At 41.2% G+C, this 23,589-nt stretch overlaps 1 protein-coding gene across 1 annotated transcript in view; it reads right to left on the bottom strand.

Moving 5' to 3' along the window:
• Positions 1-19,790, bottom strand: part of cxxc4 (CXXC finger 4) — a 52,341-nt gene extending 32,551 nt beyond the window's left edge. Inside the window, exon 1 of the mRNA XM_040146739.1 lies at positions 18,966-19,790. Coding sequence (XP_040002673.1) covers positions 18,966-19,790 — 825 coding nt within the window. The remainder of the gene's footprint in view (positions 1-18,965) is intronic.
• Between the last annotated feature and the right edge of the window lie 3,799 nt (positions 19,791-23,589).

Genomic DNA, 23,589 nt, shown 5'->3' with positions numbered 1-23,589 from the left:
AAACTGACCACTTTACAGTTCTTCATACTTGGGGTTTTCCACATTCTTCTCACCACTGACGGCTTTAAGTACTCAGGACTTTAACTATTCCAGCTTAAATTAACCATACAAAACATTTTCAAACATAAATGTCTGCTTTTATTTTATGAAGAATTCATATCAAAGTGACCAACCTGGCACTGATTGCAATTAAACAATAAACAACAAACAATAATGATGCACTTCACATTTCCAGCAGCATCAACAGCGGTTTGTTTGAAACAAATGCGGATGGAAGAAAGTGGCCAACAAATAAAAGAAGCTTATCTCCAATTCCAGTATATTATTGGCAAAAGTCGTATGAAAATACAAATGTCAGCTATCTTATTAGTTTTTTAGTTAACTCCAGAGACACAGGACATCTCCGTACTGTAAATCCATCTGAAATATACACTATACAATTTTCGGAATGGAAACCCCATCAAAAGTACTGATAGACCTGTAAGTTCACTGACATGATATCTCTGATAAAATGAAATAGTAAGAGCTACCAGATATTTGTGGCAACAAAATATTGAGCTAAAGACAAGAAGTCTTACGAACTATAGAACTAATTTGTCCCAACACATTGCTTAAAAATAAGAACCATGATCTTTAAGAACTTCCAGCAGAAAATATCAATATGTCTGTCAGAGGACTATGACAACTCTTGAAGCACAAGGAAAAGCACAAAGCACAACGAGCGAGTATACATTGGACGTGGTGCATCCACAAGGGTGCTTTCAGCCTTAAGCTCTGCTCTCTTGGTCTAGAACGTGATGCTCTAAGAGGTAAAGAGGAGAGAAAGGGGAGATGAGAATGTTTATCTTGATCCATATTCTCACATTGATCAGTCCCTGGTGGAAGTGCGGCTCGCCAGAGACAATAATGACCCTGATCTGGGCACTCGGCATGTCTCTGTTTTGTTAAATTCCCACGTTATTGATCCAGTGGGGCTCTTGAGTGCTGCTTGGATTCACTCCCGGGCCTCGGCACACTGCAGTGACCAGGCACAAAGAAGGCTCAATTAGCACAGCTCTGCGTTGCTCGCTCCCCCACCTGCATGTGCCGTCAAAATCACTCCATCAACCGCCAGGGAGAGCGAGGGAGAAGAGACACAAGAATACAGAAACAACATACACAGAGGGAGAAACAGAGAGGGATGAAGGCTGAGGGAAGAGAGAAAGGTGGGGAGAAGGTAAGGGTTGATAGTGTCACACTAGGGACACGGGAGCAACACCAAGGTTTCACCTCAAATCAAGACGCCGTGGCAGCGGCTCAGTCTGATGTCAACACCGCTGCCTCTGCAGCAGAGCATACAAAACAACCTGGCTACAATGTCACACCGCGAGGAAGACAATTTCCCGCTCCAGCAATGAATGAGCACGACTGAGTATTGAACTGACTGAAGGAGGAGGAAGAGATTTCTCCAGACCTCGAATTAACCCCACCACACCGCCACAGTTGGCAGTGTATTCTAAGTGTCTGTCGGTGGCTTTCGGTGATAACAACATAGTAAAACTGACATGTGGTGGAATAATTCTCTGCTGATTCCACGAGGCAGTGTGTGGGCTCTGGGCAGCCATGACACCCGGTGATCCTAACTGAACCTGGCAGGAGCAGTTAGTGGTGAAGCCTCGTCGACGGCTGATTGAGACGAGGTGGTAGAAGGACGACACTGGCTAGATGTTGAATCATAATCAAACCGGCGAGACTAAAGCGGAGTCTGAAAAGGCAGCTCTTACCTCTGCAGGAAGAGCAGAGTTAAAGATCCAGGTTAAGGCCAATCCTTCCTATTTTTTCCACACAAATAATAAAAATACGTGCACAGTCCTCAACCCCAGCCCATCCCTGCCCTGCCCCTCCCTTCCCCTGCAGCCTTGGCGTCAGACTGCGCCGGGGCCGGAGATAAACCACTCAAGACGATGAGGATGATAATCGCAGACGCCGCAGCGCCTCAAAATTCAATCAGCGCCGAGACGTCAATGTGGATGAGTGTAAAAGTGAAATATGCTCGCCGGCGTGTGTTAAAAGACGCCACACAGAGCTCGCAGAAACAACAACAGGCGATGAAGAGAGCGATGAGGGCAAAAAGCAGGAGCGGGAGGGAGAAAAGAAAAAAAACTAGAAGGGGAGAGAAAAAATGAAAATAATGTGTCTCTACTACTCTGCTTCCCGGCACAATCCCACTGGCATTCTGAGCAGACCTACTTTAACCACAGACTGTGAATAAATTACCCTTTTGAACTCAGGGTGATTGCAAATGTGCCCCGGTTTCTCTTGAGACATGTCTGGCACTAACCCTCAGCTCTATGCTCCCAGCCAGCCTTGTCACAGACCCCCCAACCCTCACACTAACACACTTAAGGCACACACACAGGCATACACAACATCATGAAACTTTTAATTCACCATAATTACGGGTGGATTTTTTTTTTTCAAAAATGTGTAGCGGCGGAAAAATCAGAGTGGAGATCGGATAGCGGATTGAAGGAGGCCAGAGACAGATATGAGGAAAGCAGAAAGAGGCAGAAAGAAGGGAGGAATCTCAGGGAGAAACAGTGGCACTGGGCAGGTTGAATAGTAGCCTGTGGGATTGTGCTGATGTGTTTGCTCATTATAACACATGGCCCATACATTACCCTGACAGTACCCATTATTTATTAACTTACAGATGGGGAACCGGGCCACTTTTCATAACCACAATCCTTTCCGCGATCCAGCTCTGACAGGCTGCAAACAAAATACTGTATATACAAATAAATGCCACTATCACCCCCCTCTCTCTTGACACACACACACAATCTCCAGCTGACACTGCCTTAGTTGTCTGGATGCTGGCTGTTTTTTGGTTTTTGTTTTTTTGTTTTCTTGAACATAATTACAAACACTTTTCACACAGCGTCACCACTGCAGTTCAAATTTGTGTGCAAACCCAGGTCAGTCAATTTGTTTTCTTTTTTCCATGAACACCTTGCACCTTTCAAGCCCCAAAGTCTGTGATCATTTCAATATAAAATGACAGCATGTGGGGAAAGGACTTTGATTATTTTCTTGGGCAAACCGGTGGTGAGGGAGACAAAACTCGGAAGAGATGAGAAGCAAGGATGAGGAAAGAGCATGTTTCATCAGAGTCAAGGAAGGAGGACTTTGAGAGCCAGCCAAACATTCAGGGCTGATCTCCAGGTCTAAGAAAGAGGTGGGGGGAAAAAGTTTCAGCGGTGCAGTCGGCCTTAACTGATGTGTTATATATTGCCTGTCACTTTATTCTGCGGGAATATTGGGGCGTTGCCAAACTCAAACCTGGAAGGCATAGCAATCCATCACCTGCGCTCTTAACCAGCGTTGGTGGGTGGGGGTTGAAATCTCATCTTGAAGCTTGTAGCCAATATTTTAGTCACCCAGTGTCGTTTATAAAAGGTACCTCTCCAAGGCCGCTATCACGGACAGACCACTCATCTATAGTCGTCCACACGCCACTGCCCCCAGTCCTGCATTACAACACCGTTACGCAAACAGATTCTACTCTGCGCACAGGCTTAAACCTTGACTATTACCTGCAATTACAAATGATAATCATCAAAAACATCAATTATATATGTGAATAGTAATTTTAAATAGGTAAGCTGACTATAATGGAATATTTGTTGAATCTAAATCTAAATCATTATTGTATTATAGGGCAGTTGCCAGAGGCGATTGTTTTGCCCCATTCAGATACAGCAAAGTTTGGAAATGGAACTGCGCTGTACTGCATAAAACTTTTTTTTTAAAATTAAACCTAAAATTTGGTTAAAATCTATTCAGATATACTGTATGCGATTATAGTGTTTTGTACTTGTCTGTTTGTAATATTTGTTTCAGATGGTTAACTTTGTGTCTTTGATTGTAACTAAAAACTAAATGTTTTTTTTAATGCTTTTTGTCTGTTGAGCAAAACCTGACACATTTACATCCATGTTGTTAATATGTCAGTGTTGATTACTTTGCATTGTCCCCTATAAATAAACATTTAAAGGAGTATTAGATATCAGTATGGCTGGTATTCCTTTTGTTAATATTGGAACTGAAACGTTTTAGTGTGATAACATTGATTTTTGTCCATGCAAGAATAGAAAAGAATGCTATTTTGAAACTATATATAACAAATCTATATTTAACTCAATTATCATACAAAGTGTCATGCTGCCAGCCAGCAGTGTTTCATAAGATAAGATTAGAAAGGTCTAAATTTTCACTTTTACCACAGACTACAGTATAACTTACATAGTATAACTTTCAAAATATGATAATGACATTATTAAACCTTAGAAATATAAATTAAAAAGCCAAAAAAAAGATACTGAGAAGTGAAAGAATGTAGTTGTTTTAGTAGTTACAGTACTTATATCCTCAAATGAAATAAAGCTGAAGGACTGCAACGAATTAACTCATTTTTCTTACAATTTGTCCAAACATTCATGCTATGTTATTGCTTGGAAACATCTCATCCTTACTACAGAAATATGAGATCACCGGACAGCAGACTGCGAGGAGTTTAAATTCCTGTGGTGTGTAGGACCACAGAGGTCATATACCCGCTCTCATTCCACAACATTCATTTTTCACAATTTTTTTCACACCCTCCAGTTTATAATGAATTTAAATAAAAAAAATGAGGGTGTATGATCTATAAGCATTTATTTTTAATCAGTTCTAATTTTTACACCAGCATTTTAATCCCCTAATGAATTAATGTGAGATCAAAACCTCTACAAGGTTGACAGTACACTGAGTTTTCAGTGCTCTGTCAACCCTTGCAGACATTTCCCAGCATTTTTTCTGCTCACATTCTGCCCAGATCATCAGCTTATTTGATTTTGCATGGAGGACTCTAAGTCTGAGATATTAACAAATTAAGTGGAATGCCATAAACTCTCCACCTATTTATTCTCTCAATAGCATATGTATACAGATTACCTCCCTACTTGAATGTACTCACAGCACTAATGTATGCACACAAAGAATCCAAGCACACCAATGTTGTGGTAATGTACCGATACTGAAATACAGCTACAATCTTTTAATTCAAGTTCCAGGCATCCCTTTGAGCAAATCAAGCTAAGTGTATTGTGGATGTTTGTGAGTAATGAGGAATTTGGGAATTTTTTGCTGACTAGGCACGTATGGACTAGGGGTGGCGGGGGAATGTATCATGGTGTGCTTAAGAGCTGTGCCTGGGAGAGGCGGGATGGTCACAGGGGGGAGATTAGGCTGAGGGGCAGCGAAGGAAAACCAAATCCATCTCCATCTCAGAAACATCCTAAAGCAGATTACTTACTTCAGTGGGAGAGGAAGAGAGGGAGGGGAGAGAGCGAAGAGCAGAGGAGCATGAGATAGATGAGGGAGCAGAGGAAGAGAGAGAGCGAGCAATTAGCATAGATGCAATTCTGGCACAGTCCTCTGACTTGATATTTGACCTTCTGCAAGAGTCTTGCCAAATATTGCCCGAGAAGTGCAGACGGACCATATGGCAAAGTGCTGCTGGAGGGTGAGTGCAGAGTGACTCCAAGCCTCCGTATGCTAATGGGGGAATGTAATTACAGTGCAGTATTCCTGTAGGACGTATATTTTACTAGCGTTCCATAGGAGTGGATTTGCAGCAAGACGGGCCAAGCCTCAGAAAATACACTTTTTATCAAATAGTCAGGGAGCCATTGAGTGGATTGTGAAATGGAACGGGCCCAGTTTAACTGGGGCAGCACTGCAATATTTCACTTTATGAGGTACCATAGTCAGTATATGTTGATAGCAACTGAGACGGCTACAGTCAAATGCTTTAAAATGTAAATCCACACAGAAAAACATATGAAGGAAACTGCTGAACTGCAACCTGCCATTTTCCCATGGACACGGCCCAATTAGTGATGTCACAGCTGATGTTTTCCATTTTGCCAAATGCAAAACACCTGCCAGTGACAGCCAGTGACATCACTAATTGGGGTGTGGTCTGAGGAGTGGGGTACTTGAAGGTTTTGGACCACAGAGAGCAGTACAGCATCGGATTTCTGCCGTTTGTGACTCACTGTGAATTTACCATTTCAATTCTGGGGTATTAACCAGCTTTACTTGAAGAAAGAGAGCGGTCCAAAAGCTATTCGAAGTATAATTAACAAGTGAGAATGTAGCAAATAATATTAACTGTACACAGGTATTCTGAAATACATTTTGCATCCCATGAAGAGAGAGATACATATCCCGTACATGGGACCGACTCGTTTGATATTTGCTTTTTTTTTCATTTTTTGATTTTGTTAACTCCACCTTCGTTTTATTGGATTCCTGCATTAGCTCAGACAACGAACATGACGAGGATGTAGGTGGAGGGCTGAGTGGAGCTTAATGGATCAGGGAGTGGGAGGGGTGGGAGGAACGGAGGGGTTTGCCATCGAGTCTCATGCTAGCGCTAGCTTGATTTCCAGAACTTGCATATTGTAGCTTTAGCCACTGAGCCACTGGATGCCTCTTAAGTCTTCCTTTAATTGTGCCATGCAGGTGTTTATCATTGAGTTTAATGACATCGAATGTCTTTGTCTATGATGCTGTATCAGTAACCATAGGTAGTATGAACATATAGGATCACTACAAGAAGCCATAACTAGGTTTTAATGGTGGATGGAAGCTAACAAATATTTTGGTAACACTTTAAGTTCACCTATTTAGCAGTTATAAGTAGTATACAAGCATTTAATAAATTGTTTATAACACACTATAATATAGTTGTTTGCCACATTTTAAAGTGTTTATTAATGTACAGTAATTGTCAGCAATTAAAACCTCTCCTATGAAGACATATTTTATATCATTACAACTGTGTTTTACTATATTGTCATTTATTAATTGTTTATACAGCATCTTAAACTTATGGGTGCCCACAAGAGGAGTTAAAAATTCATATACAAATTACTATAATGTAGTTTTCCATTTTAATGTGTTATAAACCATTTATTAAACGCTTGTACTGCTATAGATGCTAAACAGGGGGGCTTAAAATAAAGTGTATTCAATATTTCAACCCTGTGTCCTAAACATTACGTTTATCAAAGCAAAATGTTCATACTAAACACAAAATGCTGACTATCAACACATTTCATGTGTTTTCAATATCCACTCCTGTCAAATCAATCCTAAAACACTTTAGATATCTAACCAAAACCACAATGTTTCCCTTGCCCTAACCAAGTGGCCTGAATCTAAAAACACAGGAGATGCACTTGTTAATTGTGTCTTGTTAAAATCATGGGTTTTGTTCCCACAACCATCCATCCTCACCTCCTCCCTACAGTTTTTGTGCAGTACAAGGATTTCTCACTTACATGATTGGAAAAAAAAAAAAAGAAACCTTGCTAATAAAAAAGTGGTGGAATATTTACAATCATCATCACTAAACGTTGCTTATATGAATAACTAATGCTTATACTCAAAGAGTTTTTGTCCAGTAATTCATCAGTATTTGTCATCAGAATAACATGCTATGGCAGAAACAAGGCCTTAAAGATGCATATTTCCTTTTAGAGTTTCCACATTGTCTGGTATGCTTAAATAGTAACACTACTTCAGTAACTATTTAGAACTCTCTCATCCTATAACACAGAATATAATCTCGCACAATCTTCCCACACAGCGTGAGCTATCTAGGTTAAAAAGGGAGCGACTTTTTGCTGCTGAAACAGCGCTCAGACGCCATGCCTCTTCCATTTATCATGCATGGAAAATCCCTGCCCACACAGAGAGAGGCTGAGCTGACCCTTGTAGGAAGAAACTGAGGCAGCACTCTTGGGTCAGAGGCTGCCGTCTGTAGCTGAGATCACCTACCTGCTACTAAGTACAACAGTGCCAGCCTCCATTTCAATTAGCTTCACCTAAGTACCCTTGTCCAAGTGAACCAATTTTACACAGGGCTGCTACGAAGCTAACTCTCCTCTGGGAGCAAACCCTATATGGGAGACAGCAGAGACGCTTTCAGGTGCTGCTGAGATTTCAGGAGAACCAAACAAACAGATGCAGCAGAGAGGTCAGCTGAGCTCTGAGATGGGAAATCAGAGCAGTGTGAGCAGGGAGAAGGGCAGGCATTGTAGGATGGGAGCAATGGAGGAGGGCAAAGATGAGCAGGACACGCGTTTGAGTGTTTAGATACCTGAGGGATCTTGTATGGAAATCCCCAATTTCCCAGCCAAGTTGCAGCCCTCTGAACAGTGGAAGACGTCAGCAAGCACGGCGAGAAGCCATGTGGGTGTAACGAAGCAAGGGCTAAGCGAGGCAACATGCTGCCAGTTCTCTGAAATGTTAAATTGAAATGCAAAGTAGGAGCAGGACTTCTTGTTTTGAGCAGATTTCTCAGCATCTGTGTGGGAGCCCTTAAACTCAGAAGGTCTATACACAGAGCTCTGCATATTTACTGTAAATCAACATAATATTTAGGTTAGAATTATAAAATGAACAGCTGAAATGGAATCTTTAACTGCACTCAGGTAAATGGGACTTCATGGGAGTCAAATTAATCTGTGCATCAAATTCAGTGAGTAACAAAAATTTCTGTTTAGTAAATAAGGTTTTGAATATGTATTGTACATCCAGTTTTCATCTGCTTATACTGAAGAATCTTTAAGCAAAAGCTGCTGGTATTAAATGTGCACTTCACTCCCAACAAGGCATTAAAGATTCTAAAGAATTGGGTACTAATGTAGTGGTTTCCAACCTCTGGGTCAGGACCCCAACAGTAGAGTTTCAAACCCAATGCCCCCTGGTTGTGAGAGTAAAATTCCCATTCATTTTTTTAATTTTTTTTTTTATTTACAGTGTTGGGTGACTCACAGTTGAAGCACTTCCAGTCTATCCAAGCCACGAGGTTTGGCTAGACATGAAACCTTGCTCATTGAGTCATCGGTACAATCATCCAACTGTGTTAGAAAATGTCTGGTTCTTAAAAGCTGAAGACACAAACCTGTGTACACAAGAATGTAAGGTGAAAAAAATGACTAAAACTCCCAAGGTGTGTAATGGTAAGAAAAAAAACGTAAACTTTTGTCATGTGTGCCATAACAGTAGGTGGAAGCTAAAGCTCCCTCTTGAGAAACTTATTTTACAGTCTGTAAACAATTAATCCAGTTTGTGACTCTGGGTAAATTTTCTGAAACATTCAGCAACCAAGACATTGTGTTGTGCTAACAACCACCACAACAAAGAGTTGCTACAGCACTGGTTTGTGTCTGACTGGCTTCTTCTCCATAGTAAAGGGAGCCGAGGCTCATGGGTATGAACCTCCATTCCAAACAGAACTGAAAAAACAAACATGATCTTTCAGAAACAAGGTTGAACGGATTTAAACTGGTGGCCCTATAGTATGGTTCAATTATACAGATGACTCCTGTGTGTCTATGTCAAGTAATACTGAGGATATCATGAAAAGGAAAATTTGAAACGAGAATTCAGAGTATGGAAAAACACTTCTCCCACTTTATAACTCTAGTGGTTACAAAGTAAATCCTGTATGTAGACCGTTTACGTTGATTTTGTCTCAGTTTCATACCTGTCTCCCCAAATGAGTTGAATCAACCAATCAACTTGCTTGACATGCAGGTCCACAGGACGTGTAGCCGTGGTTTGGGAGATGTGCATGTCTGCCACCCACAGTTACCCATTAGACTGTGAATCTTCAGAGAAGCATTTAATTCCAGTTTAAGGAGTCACAAGCCAAAAAGGTTGGAAACCACTGTACCGATGCATTTATATATACTGTTGGAAAATCCAAGGCTGTGACGGAAGTCTTAATTTGGTTTTATTTAATTTAACTGAGATGCACATACAATAATACTGTAAGGTCAGCTCTCTAGACATGAGAGAGAAAATGTCCCTCCCTAAGAAGAAAAAGAAACAAGGATTAAAGTCATCTAGTTAGAGTCATAAGACTAATATTCCACCTGAAGCAACCTAAAACGAGGAATTACATAAGTAGGCTTTAGTTAAACTGGAAAGTTAAACTTAACAAAGATGAAAACAAGAGAGATATCGTTAGGAGAAAGCCAGTGGGCAATGTAATATGCTAAAGGCAGCATTTAAGACAGAGCTAATCCAAGCAGACTCCCCCCTGCTTAGTCATTCCAGCTCCACACTGATCAGATGGGGAAACCGGTCACAGTTTGTCAAAACACAGCTTGTGCTCGGAGCAGATTGAAATCATTTGTCTATACAACAGAACGCCAAAGAAAGATCTTTCGAGGAGTGACAACAAACCGTGAAAAGCTCAATGGTTTATCAGTCGTGGAGGACAAAGGGGCTCTCTGCTCAGGAATGAAAATATCCACCTGATGTCATCAACTGGTGCATCATAAATCCTATCCTTTGCCTGGGGGCCACAGACTGACTTCATGCCTATGTGACACTCTCTAACCCCAGGGTTTCCATCAGAAAAAAAAAAAAAAAAAAAAATTAAACCTTGAAATATCTTTCTGGGCATGGTGTCAGATGCTTGCCATGAAATATTCATACTCTGAGAGCAGAGCCACAATAGAGGAGGTGGCAACATGCGAGGATTTGACTTGCAGAAACTGAGACGCTAAAACCACGTTGACCGATTTCTCCCTTCATCCAATGTCACTCACAAATTCACTTTCATGTCAGTTTTCTTGGATGAATGGCACAAGGCCTTCTGTCATTACTGCATTTGAACCTACAGATACAAACTCATTCGCGCATCTGCAGGACTGCAATTCTAATTTCTTTGCCAACTACAATGCGGTTTACATACATTGGACACAGAATTTTCTTTTTTCTTTTGCAGCTCAATATTATAACCTGTATCCAGTAGGTTTGCAAGTTAAAAAGTTACAAAACTTGTGCACAGTTGATGGGTTAGAGCATAGAAAAACATCAAAATGTTCCTGTAACTTTTTTAATTTGGGTCAACCTGAGATTTAAGAGTTTGCTGACAAAGAAAAACCACTTTAAATGGCACAATCCTTGTTCCAAACATAAACAAAAGGAGATAAATGACTGATTGGGCCTGAGTTGCGAGAAACTACCCAATTCACATTGCTCTTTTCATGATATCCATGTTTACTTATTGTTTGTTTCCTTGTTGATTGTCAACTGATCCTCAAACTTCGATTACAGAGATTTAAGCATTTAAGCATTTGCACTGACAAGGAAGACTTTTCATTAGGCTTCCAGTTCATAACTGTATCATCATGCACCGATAATAACAGTTTGCTTAATTCAAACAAGCTTCATATCTAACAAAAAACAAACAAACAAACAAACAAAACATGAAACAAACAAACAAAAACAAACAAAACTGAAAAAACAAGTTTTTAATGCAACATCAGCTCCAGTCTGGACCCTCAAATATGCTGCTCTACAGCAAATCCTGGTATTGAGCGCAGGGACATGTCTTCATCTTAGGCAACAAGAACTGTCCAGTCAACCAGAGCCGTAGTAGGAAGCAAGTGTTACGAGCAGCGAGGACAGTTTTGAGGTTTGACTCGAGGAAAAATGTTAGAAATCGATAGCAGAACTGTAAGTTAGTGGTCTGTCAAAGAGATCGATGTTTGAGAGAGAGAGAGTAAGAGAGACAGAGAGAGAGCAAAGGTGTAGACTGAAATACAAATCATCATATAGAGCACATCATCAACACCTTGGGGTCAATGCAGGTCCGGTCTGGTGCTGCTTTCCTCTAGTATAAAAAGGTGAACACCGATTTTTGTGGTAACTGTAGGATTTCAATAGACTTACTATAGAATTACCATTGTATTATTACAACCCTATATCATGAGCTAGTGGTGACTTGTGGCCCTCTTAGCAATCAGTTCCATTTTTTAATTGCACTCTACTGGAACATGATTGTAGAATGTGGGTTAATGCATTAACTTCATCACATTCATCAAATTCTCAAAAAGACGGAGCCAGATAAAACTACATGACTTTTGCCCAGTGCCGTCCTGCTGAATCTCCAGTGTAAACACTGCAGAAACTGTGAACTCAATTTTGTCAAATCTGTTCAGCAAATAAAACCACTGTTACAATGTTACGTGAATTATAAATCTTGTATGACCAGAAGCTACCGGGCACTGTATTAACCAACGACAAAAAATGTGCCGGGAATGGTTAAACGATGTCTTACTTTTCCTTAGTGTACATCTATCTGGACCAAATTTGATCGAACGCACTGACCAACTAACTGACCAGTACTGTCACTCTTCGAGCCCCGTGCTTGCAGTAGGGTGGCTAAAAACGGGTCTATATTCAAGTTCTGTTTGTTGATATGAGGTGAAATATCGTTTTTTCAGTAAGAATTTTCCATCAGTCGACAGTACTTCATCACCCGTGCTCTTTATAGCCTGAGTAATTGAAATAGCTAGCTTTGATTTGATGACTATTCAACATCCCTTGGTCCTTAAAAAAAAAAGGCAACTAGCCATAGTGACCCTATGACTTACAGTATATTTTTTTAATCTAGCTCTCCTTTTCTTAACAGGTAGCCAGTAAATTGGATTGATTCCTATTCTAGGTCCAAATATGAGAGTGACTTAAAAATGTCATCCTGAAATAAGAAAGGAGTGATCCTGTGACCATTAGGTTCTATATGAAAGAAAATCATGTGGGGCTTGAATGGAAATGTGCATCATTTTCCCGTGTAGTTTACTCTACAGTGTACCGTGTGTAAGGACACACAATTAATACATGTATGATGTTGGCCACAAAGGAAGCAGCTTTATGCCTGGTGGAGGAATTTAGGTTAATAGCTCATCGAGAATGGGGAATACCACGTACAAGGACAACTTTTCTAACCTGGCTCTTAATGTTACATCAGTTCAGTCACTCATTTGCCCCTGGCCTTGTTGCACTTTTTCAATGAGGAAAATGCTCTGTAAAAAGTATTAGTAGAGTTTAATTGTTACATGAGAGCCTGGACATAAAATTCACACAGGAATCAAAATAAGTCAAGAACTCCTAATTTTTTCTGGAGGAGAAAAATCCCTGTTTCGCGATGTTCTGTGCTCATTACAGTCCCCTGATGCATTTACTGAAGACTTTCCTCTCACACTTTTTCATACAGCCTCTCAGTAATGACGAGATACCTTTTAACTTCTCAGCCAGAGTCAGCATCAATAATTTATTCTCATCTGTTTAAAATTTAAAGTGCCACGCATTAACGTCCTCCCGCACCTGCTCTTTCACGCTGTCCACCTTCCACTGGGGTGCTTTCCTCCCCCCGTGCCTCTCTCTCTCTCTCTCTCTCCCTCTCTCTCTTCGCACTATAATAAAGATAATGACAATGAGTTCTTTTTCACCGCTGAACCAGGGATGTTAAATCAAACGGGGGCAGAGAAGGCGACAGACCACATAATGTAAGGGCATCGTCTGGACGCCTCCGATTATGCCTTGGCCTTAATTGGTGGCGGTGGCAAAAACGATGAATTCTTTAACAGTGCCATGTGGTTGTGCCTTTCTGAGCACAGCAAAGGCCTGAGGATGACAGCTACCCTGTGCAAATGGAAGCTGACAGAAAATCCACACGGCACGACCAATCTAGGGGAAAAAGGGCATGACAATGAATAACGGGGCCCATGCTCTTAAGTAGCTGATGGTAGCTTGCAGGGAAGATGTATATAATTAAGCGGTCTGCATGTTCAGATGGCAAAATCCTATTGTCTTGACAGGAGCTTAAGGTTGCCCTTTAGGTTGAGATGTGCAGCAGCGTACAGCCTCATTTTTCTTTTTTTTCACACTCCCCCAGACCTCTGCGACCAAATTAATCTGCAGTTTTAAAGCTTGAATAAATCCAGTAAGTTAGAGATCTGCAGATCTAAAGGCCGTCTGTCCCTCAGGCTTTTCCTTCTCTGCATTTTTTTTTTTTATTTCTTTACCCCCTCTCCTTTGCCCATGGAGATTGGCTCGGAGCACTCGGTGTTATCTCCAGGGAGGCAAAGGTTGGGGGGATGGGGTGAAGGCCACAGATTTGTCCTTATCTATTCTGAGCACACCTAAAACAAATTAGACCTGGCTGCTGTTGCTTATTTGGCTCCTGCACTCTCATTAAGAGGCTGAATCCAAGCTATTTTCCTCAAGGTCCTTCTTCCTACCATTTTGGGCCTTGTCTTTTATCGCAATAGCAAAGGTTTCCAGGCAGCAATGCCACCTTTTCATCTCAACCATTTCATGTACTCATATCAACACTGCACAAAGAACAGAGGGAGAGAGACAGTGAGAGAAAAAAATACCCCCCTACTCCAGGTTTTCCAGCACATGACTTGATGCTGGCCTTTGACATATGTTAATTGAAAGGAGAAATCCTTTCAATTGGATCTTGTTTTGCCCTCTTCCTGCTTTTTCTACACTGTGTTATACTATTAATCAATTAGGAGCCTCTCTGGATGTTGTTATTTCAAGGATTTTGCTTTGTTTTTGCAGTATTATGAACGCAAAAAACAGAAGTGCTGTTTAAGTTACATTGTTCCTGTCAATACTGTCAAGAACCCTGTGAACTGGCACTTGAAATCCTGTGATTCTGAAAACAATGACGATGTTTCCCATCAAAGTGTATAATGATTGAGGATGTTGATTTAGACATGTCTGAGAGCTGCCCATTCAAGTGAATGGGAAACCTATGACATCTACATTATTCTAGTTTTAATACATATGGTTTCATGTCAGAACATTAGCATTAACATGAGAGCTCTACTTGTCACGGTGCCACTCATGTAGTATTCAGTAAATCCAATTTCTTCATCTCATTTACAATCAAATAAAGGCAAAAAGCCCCCAAAAATGTATCTTAAACAAAAATTGTCAATACATTGAATATGATTCAAAACAGAAACTTCAGAAATTAGGTAAAATTGCATTATAAACTTAGCAGTTTACATGCTACAAAGACACCATGTCTTGCATTCAATATATAATATTTTTAAAGCAGACTGCTACCATCGAGCCACTTGTAGGATGCTGAATACTAAATACCCTAAATTAGTGGTTCCCAACCTGAGGGTCGGGGGCCCCAGCAAAGGGTCCTAAAATAAATCTGAAGGGTAACAAGATGATTAATAGGATTAGAAAGAAAAAAGAAATATTTCTGTTACACAAAGTTATGTTTAGTTTTCCTTATTGTAATTATAGTATATTCTCATTAATTATATTTTTGCATTTTACGTCTTTTAGCCTCTACAAATCCCTCAAATGGAATAGCCTGAGAAGGAAAATTAATCTTTGCTCACAAATTATGTCCATACCAAGACTTTAACCTATGATTAGTGGTCACAAGTAGACACCACTTCATTTTAAGGGGCCACAACCCAAAAAGATTGGGAAACACTGCCTCAAAAAATGATAAGGACATATGGATCCGCTCTCACAATGTCAGTTTTAGTGCCACGCAAGTATAACTTTTACATTTACAAAATTTAACAGAACTCTAACGTCCTTTTTATGAGCCTTTCTGCAGAAATAAAAGTAAAGTAGAGGTAAACAGGTGAGGTAAACAGAGGTGACTACACAGCTTGCCCACATATGAGTATTATTTCATTTGAAAGTTAATGAAGGACCTTTGAGCCATTGGAGCTCAAGCTATGCAAAGGTAACTGCTCAGGAAATGTTAGGTTAGATGAGATTCCTCTGCCAGACTAATCCATCCTGGAGCCTGAGTGCAGCACAGAGACAGCGAGAGAGAGAGCAGAATCTGCTGCAGAACAGCACAGCAGTGACACAGGGCAATTCTCTAGGGCCTTGCATTAGCGCGCTAAATTAAAGGGGGTATTAGATTAAATTGGCTCTCCAATTTCAGGGGTGTGAGTAAAATTCTGATTTGCATTTTCCACCGCTGCTTAAGATATAATTAGTTCAGGGTGATTCCCATGTGGAAAACACTGACAGCCAAATCTAACTGGCTGCCAGTAGCTTATCGTCTCTTCCAAGGCAAAAGGTACACTCAGCTCATGTTCGGTGTGTGTGTTTGTTTGTTTGTTTGTGAGAACAGCATGTACTAGGAGTGTGAATGTGAGTTTGACTGATGGGTTTGCGTACGTCGTTGCGTTTGTGAGCGAGAAAGAAGAGAGACAGAGTCTGCATACGTGTTACTGTTCACATGTAAATTTGCACGTAGAGGCTGTAAATTCTCCTTCTAAACTCACTCCAGCAACTGATTCCTCACACATCTCAGTCAAATCCCACTGAACAACGAGTGACCATTGGCGCCATCAACAAAGTGAAAGAACGTTAATGTTCATATAAAAGTTAGACTAAGCAAGTGCACAACTCCACACCCCTAAGATGCCTTTAAACTCAAACCCATTTCCGCAGCAGAAGGTGCACCTGTAATTACAGATGCAGAGTCAAAAATAACAATTACTGCTGGAGAAGTCCATAATAAGAAAGACTGAACTCAGTGACGGAGCTTTTAAAAGCAAGTGTGGATTTGTTTGGGGGTTTTTCACACCCTTGGTAATTCTAACCGTCTTTGCAAATGGATGTTTTCCGAAAGTGAGTCTACCCATGCATTAAGAATGTGAGGCCAGCTTCCTGGACACCTGTTTGGGACACCTGTAAGTACATGATATATGGACTCAACGTTAAACGAGCTTCCGATTAACACCTCTGGAGCGTCCAACCCATAACCAATAACCAATCAATGACCTCTTAATTCAAACTGTTAAACCCAGCTTTCACCATAATTTCCCCCTTCAGAAGAGTTTTGTATGACAAGTCACATGTATAGTCTGTATCAGCTTGTTCCAACACTCAATTTAAGCTACATTTCATGATACTAAATGACATTCAAACCCGTGACACTACACTTTTTATGGCTGCACCAAATGGAAACGATCTAGATTCAGTATCTTCTTTGTACACACCAAAGGATCCTTCTTATCAAGTCATTTTGGTCTGTAATTTGAGTTCTACTGTAAAAGTCTCATTTGCATAAGCAAATGAAATATAGTGAACATTTCAATTTTATTTTTTTTTAATGTAAATCATGTTGTCTCAGGTAGTTTCTAAAATCAGGTTTTACTTCTGTTGATTCTCTAAAGCAGCGTCCTGACTTATTCGTTCTTGTTTGAAGACAGTATTCATTGATCATTTTTGGGAATTTCTTGGAATAAGTTTATTTTTAAGTGGAAACAGGTTGAAATAATGTCACTGCACTGGCAGATTTCTTCATTTGTTTTTAAGAAAACTTTAATTTCTTTTCGAACTTGTCTGGAGATTTTATGCAGTGTACAGTTATTTTTTCCATAACTTATCCTTTTTGGAACTTTTTGAAATTTTGGGATGTTGACTAAAATTTTAAGTAAAGCTCAGCAGGTTTGAACAGTGGTTGCCTGCACAATTTGTGTTTGCAATGACTGACCCACTGTTTGGGGTTAAAGAGGTAAAATAAACAAACAAACAAAGCAAAAAAAACCAGACCAAATATAGTCTCTCAATTTCTGTTTTAGTTGCAAAGTAGTAAAACATTTGATAATTGGGACTCCTGTCAAAATCATTAAAAGTTATTAAAATAATAATCAGGGATTATAGGTGTGGGTTCAGTCAGGACTGAGTTAGCAGAGAACCTCCATGTAGCAATAGACTGTAGAGTACATGAGACATAAAGGATGAGAATTGTATGAATAAATAATGTGTCACATTGAGCTCGTCACAACTTCTTGGTCAAGAACAAGCTTCAACGTTTGCCCTGAGGTACAGTCTCAATCTACATTGAATGTTTCCATACTTTCCTGAAAAGGAGCTGGCACGGCCAGAGGTGATATTTACACTATAAAACATAATAAAAACAACTCTAAATGAACATTCAGTATTGTCTGCAAATATGAACAAAAAAAAAATCAACCATGCATTCGATGAAAGAGTCAGGCTGGAATTCATAGTGAACAAATGAACCAAACATGGTGTTTTTCCATAAGCAGATTAGGTAACACTTTACAATTAACATCTTTTTCCTCTCTGTGTAATCACTTAATTAATGAGCAAATCATCTGGCCTTCGGGTCGCTTTTGTTGGTGACTCATCCATACAGGCACATGTTAAGTCAGTGAGCAAGTTCAAACTCTCAGGGTAAAGAGAACCATATTTGCAACTAAACATTCATATTCTGCCTTTTCCCTTGATAGCCAAACATCATCTGCTAAATAAATCAATTAAAATGAACCTTTAAAAACAACACTGTCCTCTGATTGTGTCTTGATGAAGACCCTTGCTACTTGTCAATTGAGCCAGTGCTTAAAATGTTTTTCTCTTCTCTAAGTGACACTTGTTTTTTCTGCCACTGCACCTTTCCTGATATGCATCGTGCCCTAGATTGATCCATAATTGGCCGTAATGACACAAATATAATATAGAATGATTTCATCTCAACCCAACTGTATATGCCCAATCAATTCCTACAGGATCAGCGGGAGAGGATCAGTCTGGGTGCTTCACTCCCCTCCCCACACAAAATTTGGGTGATGTTTTGAGAATGCCATCAGCGGCCCTGCCATCACTCTCACCATCTCTTGGTGGTTGGAGGCTGAGGCTTTGCGGGATATTGATTCATCCCATCCAGAGACGGTTTCCATAATTGGTTAAAATGACCGGGTGCAGAGAGGGATGGCTCTCTGCTGAAAACCATTTCCCAGCCCTGCTTGGAGCTGAGCCAAGCTCGGGGTTGTTCGGATGCGTTCCAGCCCCAGCCTGACTGGCAGCAATTAGGGGTGTCTGAGCCAAGCTCAGCTTGCGCTCCGCACAAACACCCCTAATTACTGCCAATTAGGCTAGGCGGGTAGGCAGATTTGAGAAGCCAGGGGGATGTTCAGGCATGGGTGGGCATGGAAACAATTTTCAAGGGCTTAGAACGTGACTGGATGAAAAGGTTAATGCTTTGGAGTGCAAGGGGATAATAACAAAAGAAGGGGAAGCAGAGCCCCGGTTCTCACCTCCAGCGATGAGCCTGGCTTCTTCTTCAGCTCCTCGCATTTCCTAAATTTGCAGATCTGGTGGCCCGTTTTGCGGTTCCGACAACTGCTGCAGACACCACAGTTGATTAGCCGTCTGCAGGGTGCACAGACCCCACACCTTTTCCTTTTCTTCTTCGCTGGGTTTCCACTGGATGCCGAGGAATTATTCTGTGGGCAGTCTGCCAGATTGGCAATTTGAAACGCACTGTCTGTAACGGCTGCTGAGGCTGCGGGGGAGTGAAGGGCTGTCATGACGATGACCCCGGGAGGTAATGAGATGCCCCCTAAAGCCGGAATAGCGGAAAAAGTTCCAACGCGTTCTGGGAGATTCATTATCTCTGCTTCAGCAGCGCCGCATTTCAGCTTGTTCATGCATTCTCCTGCTAAAGGTCTGCAGTGTTCGGGGGATAAGGTAGAGAGGAAATTATTATTTGCCATTTGCAGCGTCTCTGGCGGCACGCCAGGCTTCCCCGGCCTCTGGGAGTCATTTCTATGCATGCTGGTCCTATTAGGGTTTATTGCCGCTGATTTCCTTCCCCAGAGCATGGCGTTATCGCAGTTCCAAGGGGACATGCCAATTCTAGCACTGGGAAAAATGGGTGTTGTGATGCGGGCAATCTTAGCAGTCTGAGGAAATGCCCCATTGGTTTTATAAAAGTTTGCAAAAGATCTGTACCTTTCCATTTCTGCGTTATAATCCAAAAGCTGGCTTAATCCACCATCCTGAAGATTATCCTTTTGTAAGAGAGACACATCTGCGTTCTGTCCATTTTCAATGCAAAGCGCACTGTTTATGTTAGACATGGCTGAGGAATGGATGTCAATGTTCAGGTAAAGAGAGTGAAGTTATGGTGGCCTTTGTCGAACTGAAGCTGGTTACCAACAGTGTGTTACCATCCTGGTTTATCTTCTCCCGTGCTAAAAGAAAATAAAAAAATAAAAATAAAAAACAAAAAACAACAGTTACACATAAAAGAGGAAAATGTTTTCATTCTAATCAGATTTCATTTCAACTTTTCTCTGGAGATAACAGCTGAGCATTTGAAGAATCTTCTGGCACATTGTTTACGCTCTGACGTTTAATAGTGGAACTATCACGAATAGTCAGCACTGATCTTCAGCCGGTGACAGTAACGTGATAGCTGTGACAGACCAACATGTCATTATTATAATTGGGGAAAGAATTAGCACGCTTCAAAAAATGCCACACTTTCAACATTTTTTTAGATGTATTGTCAAGTTATTCTTACATATTTTGATGAAAGTCCAATCAGCTTCTTCACAGAATGAACATTTGAATTACAAAAGGGTATATTTCATCAAAACGTAAAAATGCAATATTCAATCCAAAATATCACTTTTTTTGAAAAGTTTGAGGAGAGCCTCACCAGAATTCAGATTATGACAGCAGCAGCTACAAACACAAAGAAATTTACCTTAGGCCTGCAACATAAGCTCTTAAAAATAATCTTCTTTTGGTGCCAGGAGGAACATAGTTAAATATTTTCATTTTTTTCATCTTATCCAAATAGGAGAGGCGGCCCATCCATGTAAGCACGACTCTGTCCAGCCTCTTAAGAACACCTGGTGTTCATTCATGGCCAGCTCTATTACATTTACTCAATGAGAGCACAGATAGCCACTGGTGAATTTACATCCAGATCATGGACCAGACCAACTACAGTGTCAGCTGCCTCAGGATGCGACGTGTGTGTGTCAAAGTGTGTGTATAGGTGTGCATGTGTGTGTGTGTGTGTTTGGGTTGTGGGGGGTGGGGGTGCTCCATTTCCTCTCTCTCTCTCTCTCTCTCTCTCTCTCCACTAGTCTGTCTGGGCTTGGTCTCCACAGATAAAAGCCCATTAGACACATCTCCCCCTACTTCCATTACCTTTTTCTGGGCTTTCTCCCTTAATTGCCAAAGCTGATCCATTGCTGGAACACTAAAGCATTTCAAATCACTTCCATGGTGCTACCCAGCAACTGTCTCCAAAAAAATGAACTGGAAAATATACGCACATGAAACTGGAGAGATACTACTGGGTGGCATTATTTAAGTCCTCTGAATACTGAAGCGCATCCCCTTCTAAACATGTCCTAGCAGGTAAATATTCGCCTTGTTAACCTATAAATACCAAATTATTCAGTAATATTGTCCCTGTGGCTTTAGGCTTTTCCCCCCCAAGAAGTCTGAAAGTCTAACTTTTTTTTAGCATGCACTAAAACATTAAACTATTATTATTTCTAATTTTTATGGCACAAATGTGAAGCCGGAAGTGCCCTATGCACCATCCATTCCAAATCAAGAGGTTCAGTGTCGATGTGGCATCCAAAACAACCCACGACCACCAGTAAACAAAACCTCCTTGGCTTAATGATCAGCCCTCCTCAGGGTCATTATTACTTAATCAATTCACCCCTGGAGCGAAATACGCAGCCCGAAGGCAATCAAGTCACGGACATTGATTTTCAGCCTGTAAACAAAGTTTAGGGAGACAGCAATGTTCAATACTTGGAGCTGGAGAGAGACACAGGGAGAGGAGGGAGAGGGGAAAGTGAGAGAGAAAGGTGGAGAGTGCGAGAAGGAGATTGAAGCAAGAAAAGTAGGAAAAGCCACGTCCGATGACGAACCATTGTGCCGCTGCTGCACCACGATGCCATTAATTACACTCAGTCTGGGTCTGTGGTAGACATTCAGATCAAAGGTCATGCATAGATAATCCGAAGTGGGGAGCGCGGTGCGATAGTGCAAATAAAACCCCGTAAAAATTAATCTGACATTGCCTCGATCACTTAGCAGTCGCACGGACGCAAATCGGGACAGGAAAAAGAGGGTGAAACGCATTTAACCGGACGGCAAGATATGGACGGACACACACACACACACACGCACACACACGGAGCATCACCTACCAGGTTCCCGTTGAGAAGAGCTCCCAGGATGCTACCAGCCTGCGACCGTGCAACGGCACATTACTGCGAAGCGATACGTGGGGGGAAAATAATGCAAAGATGCGAGAAGACGCACAGACACAGGCTGCCGGAGGAGAGCAGGGCGAGTGTGTGTGTGTGTGTGTGTGTGTGTGTATGTGTGTGTGTGCGTGCGTGCGTGTGCGTGTGTGTGTGTGTGTGTGTGTGTGTTCAGTGCGCTCAAAACAAAAGGACCATTTTTTATCGACTTTCTTGTCACGGTAGAAAAAGGTTGGAAAGTGCATAAATAAGCCAAAAGGTGTCGTACAAAAAGAGAGAGAGGGGGGGGAGGGAGGAATCGCAGATGGGGTTAGGTGTTTCCTCTCCGCTTGATCCGGGGGCTGTATTGTGTCTCTGCCTGGTCTCTGCTCAGTCCGTGTCTCCTGTCGCTGTGTGTGGCTGATTGGTGCTGAGGTGAGGAAGCAGGGCTGTGGACACCTACTGATCATTGGCTGGAAATTACTATAGAAACACTCGGGAGGTGGGAGGGATGGATGGCTCAGGGCGCCCAACGGGGAGAAAAATATCTACGGGAAACATCAGCGTCTTGCACTCTTATAACCCCCCTTTAAAAAAAAATCTATCTTTTAAAATACATTTCTTTCATGACGAGGTATTTAGAGTGGGGTAGGGGGTTGTCATTTGCCAGACGCGTCTCTTAATAAGGATTGGGGAAACTTGTCAAATTAATTTGAATGGAGCTGAGCTGTGATTCAGATAAAATGCCCCCCCCCCCAACCGCGTCCAACGACAGCCATAATTACTAAGACCCCCGGGATTCATCACCATTATAAATCCCGCCTGCTGGCCACCCATGCCTACAGCTCCCACAGGCTGACAACACAGGCACGCGTGGCACATTTATCCCACGAGCCCCCGTGTGACACTGTAGGTTCATTCATGTTGATGCTTACAAGCGTTGAAATAAAATGAAGTTATGACTCCAATCAGCGTCCGGGATTATCACCCCCCCCCCCCCACATCCGCATTTATCTTTCAGCTTCAGGATCCAGTTTAGAAAAAAAAAAATTAACACAGGGGCCAACACATCTGTAACTCCGGACTGAGGCTAATTAAACAAAACAAGGTTTAGTGGGCATATACTGTATTTCAGACAGAAGTTAGAGAAATGTCAAGTGTTTTTAGGCTGTAATATTACTGGACACATTTTTAAACACACAAAACTATATGGTCAAACCACAGGATAATAAAAGATAGTATATGATAAGGTCATTATAAACTAATTGGAAGCAAAGACACACCTATGATAACCTTTATGGTACCACTTGTTAATAAAGCATGCTTTATGACGAGTTTATAAGTTGTAACAAATAACTTTATTGAAGGTTAATAAATCGTTCAGTGTGGCTTGATAGATCATTTATAAACACTGATAATAACAATTCTTGGGTGACCAGGTTGTGAAAAATCCCACTTGCTGGAGTCAAGCCTTTTTTATTTGGTATTAATGCATTTGTAAATGGTGGTAGTCAGTTTATAACCGCTCATGGGTTTCTCACGTTCTGATAAGAAATCGGGTCTGAAGTTAAAAATTGTCAATAACTCATTAATAAAAGATTTCAATCCATTAAGTCTGCAGGTTTAAGTGTTTATAAATTAAATGGATTTTGGTCCA

Source organism: Xiphias gladius, chromosome 15, assembly GCF_016859285.1.
Source record: "Xiphias gladius isolate SHS-SW01 ecotype Sanya breed wild chromosome 15, ASM1685928v1, whole genome shotgun sequence".
NCBI classification, from domain to species: domain Eukaryota; kingdom Metazoa; phylum Chordata; class Actinopteri; order Istiophoriformes; family Xiphiidae; genus Xiphias; species Xiphias gladius.
This window is presented reverse-complemented; position numbering and strand designations above follow the sequence as displayed.